Source organism: Brassica oleracea, chromosome C9 (genome assembly GCF_000695525.1).
Source record: "Brassica oleracea var. oleracea cultivar TO1000 chromosome C9, BOL, whole genome shotgun sequence".
NCBI lineage: Eukaryota > Viridiplantae > Streptophyta > Magnoliopsida > Brassicales > Brassicaceae > Brassica > Brassica oleracea.
In genome coordinates this window covers 31,583,865-31,590,120 of record NC_027756.1, presented here as the reverse complement: position 1 = coordinate 31,590,120, position 6,256 = coordinate 31,583,865, and the positions used below count along the sequence as shown (strand labels likewise).

General features: G+C 44.8%; 1 protein-coding gene across 1 annotated transcript in view; it reads right to left on the bottom strand.

The window, feature by feature from the left end:
* Window positions 1-524, bottom strand: part of LOC106314792 — an 867-nt gene extending 343 nt beyond the window's left edge. Inside the window, exon 1 of the mRNA XM_013752612.1 lies at window positions 108-524. Within this exon, the coding sequence (XP_013608066.1) occupies window positions 108-524 (417 nt within the window). The remainder of the gene's footprint in view (window positions 1-107) is intronic.
* Window positions 525-6,256: the final 5,732 nt, after the last annotated feature.

Below are 6,256 nucleotides of genomic sequence, written 5' to 3'. Positions count from 1 at the left end.
GGAGTCTCGTTCCGGGGCGTTCTCATCGAGAGCCAGCTTTCATTTCTTTTTATGAGAAGTTTCGATCGCAAAGTTCTTTTTTTTTTTAACTCGCCGGCGAAACATACTTGCGACATCCTGCGGTCTCCTTGTATAGTTTCGACTCCACGAGGGGTTGGAAACTTAAGGCACAGATGGAATGTCGAAGCGATCGCTCGCATGGAATTCAGCCATGGAGTACCGACGATCGCGTTGTACGATGTTGGGCGGTCGATGACTAAGAATTCTGTGACTTTGATGACGCTCCCGGCTTTAACAACAAGGTCGATCGAGCCGAGAGTCATAGTAGCATATCCCGAGAGTCCGAATATCGGGATGGGTCCTTCTGTAACGGCGCACAGATCGATCTCCATTCTTTCAAGGGTGCTTTTGTAGATAATATTGGCCGAGCATCTGGTGTCGACCAACACTCTCGCTATGTCGATGTCCTGGATCGTCAGCTCGCTAATCCCGCACAAAAGCCACTCGTCGGAAAGCTGAACCATCACGCGGGTCAGCTCGCCGGCGAGCTGAACTGACTTGTGGTCTGAGTGATTATCTATCTTTTTTTCGTTCTAAAGTGATTACGCAGAGAATTCAGACCTTCAAGGAAAAACGGGTTCACTCGGTTTTCCTCCATTATTATTTATTATAATCGACGGTGTGAATTTTGGTTCCCACGGTTTGGCGCTAGAAGGAGGGGCAAGGACGAATTCTCTAACTCAAAAATCACTAAACGATAAAAGACACAAGATGTCCGCTCCAGCAGCTAACGATGTCGTTTCTTTCAAGGACCGGGCAACGACCGATCAGGCCAAACCCAACATACGAAACTTCTCATAAAAAGAAATGAAAGCTGGCTCTCGATTCATCTGGTGTCGACCAACACTCTCGCTATGTCGATGTCCTGGATCGTCAGCTTGCGAGAAATCCGTGAATAAGAAATAATCATAGCCATTGATTTCGAAATAACCATTTTTGACCCCAATAATATCTGAGTAGTTCTCTTGTTAGATTTAGGGTTTAAATAGGTTATGAGAGATTAGTCTCAACTATAGATTGCGAAGTTTTGATATTCATCTTTAGGATTTGCCTGTTTCTAGAGTAGCTACCTATAACTTGCCCTAGGAGTTGTAGACATAAGTGATAACTTGCATCTCACCCTGAATCCATCCTAATTGAGCTAAGATTGCTAGAGCATGCGAGAGCTAATCTAGGAAGCTTAGTGAGCATATTCAATCCGCGCATTAACGCTTGACCAAGAGCGTCGATCGATATTCCAATCGAATAATCGGTCGACGTTTCAACAAGTGTATCGATCGATATTCCTATAGAATAATCGATCGACACTGGTCAATAGACAAACCAAGAAAGCGAAAGCCTAATGGTTTATTATTAAGTGTTGATCTCTATAATATCATGCATGCAACTTATTAGGCATCTATAGGATTATAATCCTGAATTCCTGAATAAAGACCCTAAATCTAGCTATTTCCATTTAAGTACCAAAACCCCAATCAATCAATCGAGCAATTACTTGCTCACAAACCTGCAACTTTACATTTAAATCATTAAACAACCTAGCTTAACTAATCTGATTAGATTTATTATGTTCCCTAGCTCCTTGTGGATTCGATCTCTAAGTACTACAACTGAACCTCTTATTTGAGAGAGTAATTCACTCCTTTAGGGTAATTTGAGTGATATCAAATTTGGCGCCGTTGCCGGTACATGCCCAACAGTACCAGAAGCAAGAAGGAAACTCAACTGCTATTCTCATCAGATCCTGCAAGCTTGGAACGTTCAATCCACTAAGGAATACGTTCCTCATTGATCGACAACAACACTTGTTCGTCGCTTGATTTTCGTCAGCCACCGTCGACCCAGACACCAGTCTCATCAACCGACACTCGCTCACCACCATCAACCATAGACACTCTTCTTCCGTCGACCGACATCCTCCATCCGACGTCGATCGATACTTCAGCCCAAACATAGATCAATACTGAGCCGCAAGACATGGTTGCGACCTTGATACTTGTACGTGATGAGAAGGGAGACCTGCATGACCAGGAAGGTCATCTGCGCAATGCAGCAGGTCAGAGGATAGATGCTCATGGGGCAGCAATCCCTGAGTCTGATACTGATACTACATGCACTACTCTACCTGCAGATGAGGCTGCTCGACCCACAACGTTGGTTGATTACAACCATGCAGATCAGTTCTACACCAACAGATCAGACATTCGTCCTCCAACTATTCAGAGGGGGAATTTCGAGTTGAAGCCGCAGTACTACACACTCGTGGGACAGACACCCTACTATGGGTTATCTCACTAGCATCCTATGGACCATCTGGAGAGGTTCGGGGATCTTATATCTGCTATTAAAGTCAAGGGAGTCTCAGAAGATTACCTCCTATGCAAGCTCTTCAAGTACTCACTTGTTGGAGATGCTTCGCATTGGCTTAAGCACTTACTACCAGGATCTCTCACATACTGGAGCGACATAAAGAATGCATTCCTATGCAACTTCTATGATGAGGCGTGTGCTGAAGACTTGAGGAGCAAGATCGCTACATTCACTCAGGAGCCTGCAGAATCATTCAGAAGCTCCTGGATCAGATTCAAGTCTTATCAGAGAGACTGTCCACACCATCAATGAAGTACAGCTGCTCAGTACTTTCTACAAAGGCCTCGCAGTGCAATATTAGATGGCTCTTGATGCTTCCAGCAATGGGAACTTCAACACCAGAAATCCAGAAGAGGTTGTGAGAGTTATTGAAAACTTAGCATCCAGCAGCAACATCAAGAACACTGACTTTGAGCGGAAGAGATCCGCAACCACTCTTTGGAATGATCAGATGGATGAAGTGAAGGCAAAGCAGGACAGTGTTCACAAGCTTCTCAGGAGGCAGGTCTGTTTAGTTGAGGATGAAGAGGCTGTAGACACAGAGGGTAGAGCGGAGGTGGGAGAAGATGTGAACTTCAGTAGTGGAGCTAGATTTCAAAGGTCAGGAAAGCAGAATGGAAACTTCTATGGACAAAGAAGTAATTTCAACCAGAGTTCGTAGCAGCAGAAACCCTACAGCAACAACTACAACAACATCAGGGGTTATGGAAACTCCTACTACCAGAAGCCACCCCCACCTACTCAAGAGAACAAGATTGAAGAGATGCTTGACAGGGTTCTTGAGGGACAGCAGCGCATGACGGTGGACTTTAATGGGAAGATTGACTATGTCTACAACAACCTAAACACAAATTTTAAGACTTTGAGAACTCATATGAAGAAGTTGGAGATGCAGGTTGTTCAGACAGGAGAAGATGTTAAGAGGCAAGAAGCCTTAAAGAAGAGGGGTGGGGGATGATGTGACGAAGCACCACGTGAATGCCATCAAAGATGATGATTTCTGGCAAGTGGTGAAGCAGGAGAAGCTGCAAGAAAGAGATTTTGAAGTGGAAAGCTCGATGAGCTTCAGCGGATCACATTGGTGTCGATCGACGCAGAACTTCGAACATCGATCGACAGACTTTGATCAAAACCAATCGACAGGCTATCCAGAGCATCGATCAGTGACACCTACGGAGTCAACCACATCTTGCAATGCCTTGAGGAACCTGACTCACGAGGAGTTCGCAGCAAGACGCCCACATCCGCCAAGCCCTGTTTATGTCAAAATCGATCGACATTTAGATACTGCCGTCGATCGACATAAAAAGACTGCCATCAATCGATAACCTCCAGCGCCCATCGATTGACGCGCACCTCTTACATACCGAGTGCACTCAGGCCACAACCCAAACCTTTAGATAACCCACCAGAGGCCACCAGTACACATTCAGATGATGGGGTCGATCCTATGAAAGTTGATAGGTTTTCTATGGGAAGAACCCTGAGGAAAAGAAAGGAAAAAGTGGCGAAACATTTGAAGAGGGGAGCTAATGAGAAGGAAACAGAAAGTTTCCAAAAGAGCGTCTTCAGGCTTCTTTTAGAAAAGCCATTCGAGGAGGCTTATATTACCCACAGATTGTGGATGTTCTTCAGAGAAACCAGAGAGACCGAAGAAGACATTAGGAGAATGTTATGTTAAGCTATAGAAAAAATGAAGAAGAGGATTACACTGAAGAAGAAGAGTGATCCTGGGAAGTTTACAATATCATGCACGGTGAAGGGTATTGAATTCTCACATGCACTGTGCGACACAGGAGCTTCAGTCAGCATCCTACCTAGGGTTATGGCAGACCATCTGAGTCTGAAGGTGGAGCCTTCCAAGGAGTCATTCACTTTTTTGGATTTTTCTCAGAGAAGCTCGGGAAGATTTGTAAGAGACCTAGGGGTGCAGATTGGTAATGCCCTAGTTCCAGTTGATTTCCATGTCTTGGATATCAAGCTAAACTGGAACTGTTTATTACTACTTGGGAGAGCCTTCTTGTCAATAGTAGGAGCAGTGTGCCACATGCAAACCAATCAGTTGTGCCTGACGCTCATAGATCCTTATGTCCACTACTACCCTATCCTGTCAAGAAGCCACAGGCGTCCTCCAGAAGAATCGATGATCCAGAACTAATCGCAGCATGCCACTTTGGAGCGGAGCATTGATCAAAACTCACATTGCAACATCGATCGACAGTCCTCATCAGAAATCGATCGACGTTCTGCAGGAGGAATCGGTCGACAGTCGTCTAAACAATTGGGAAAACGACTACTACAATCTCACAATGGCGGCACAGACCAGATACACCATGCACAAGGAGGAGTATGATGAAGATTATGAGGAGGAACAAGCTATATAGTACCAAGCCATTCTTGATGAGGAAGATAGACTTCTCCAGACAAGTCGAAAACGAGCATCGACAGACATTGCCTACTACCCATCGATCGACACTAACGTCGATTGTGCACGAGAAGGAGATCCCTCAATTGGCAGTTGGGCAGATGATTGCTATCACGAGAGCTATGCAGTAGAGACAGCAATCCGTGATCCAGGAGCAGATGAACTTCATGAGGATTTCACATATGAGGAACTTCTCAACATGCAAAAACGCGATGAAGTAGATCAACAACGAGCAGAAGCTTCTGGGGAAAGAACACGTTTCAGCCATCCTATCGACAGAGCCAACAACAAATCGATCGCCGACAAACATCCATAATCGATTAACATCCGTCCGAAACCACCATCCACTGTAAGCAAAAACCCTAATTTTGATAATCAGTATCTAACACAGGATGAGTTTGGTATATTCAGGGATCCATATGGCTATGCAAGAGCAATAGATGGACATGCACTGCATATATCCATAGAGGACATTGCAGACATTCTTCATAGGGCTAATGGAGCAGATAATCTCTTCATGCAACAACTCACCATCCCAGCACATCAGCAGAGGGTTACAAACGAGTCCTATGACACAACTGGTGGAGTAGACTATTGTTTCAAGCAAAAGAATCGACATCATACTCGACCATCGATCGACGTTGATGATCCAACATAGGTCGACAGATGTTTCGAGTTTGGAAAATGCGCCTATGACCGTGATGGAACTAGGGGATTCCACTGGGAGGAGAAAGATGAATATGGAGTCTACAGAGATGATTAGGGCCCCGCCTGAGATGTGGATGGACACATCATCCATGTATCCAAGGATGATATCAGAAAGCTAATGGAAAGAACTTCGAGAGATGAGCACAGCTACATATGTCTTCCAGAACATGCAAGCTTATTCGCACAGACCAAGCTACCAGAGATCTACACCAAGGACGAGATCAATAAGATGTTCTATGGAGTCTATGGAGGCGAAGAGAAGAATGAAGGTGATTTTTAGATGAAGCTTGATGGTGTATACTACCCACTGAATGATAGCATCAGTTAATTAACTACATGCATGGAGGAGATGAGGCAAGACATAGCCAAAATTCAGCATGCGGCCGACAAACATCGTCCAGCATCGATAGACAATCGCTTACCAGCATCGGTCGATGACAATCTACTACACTCACATCCGATGAAGTCTCATCCAGATTTTCACACCAGAGTAGAGATTGATCAGTTAGTAGAAGAGATCTACAGAACTCCGGAAACTATCGAAGAGAGGCTTGATAGGAGATGTGATGACATCTATTTCCCAATGGACCTTACCATGAGCTCCTTTACTTCTCAGATAGAAGCAATACAGAGGGAGATTTTATAGATTCAGGGATACATCGCCCGTCGACCAGAATCATCAGCATCGATCGA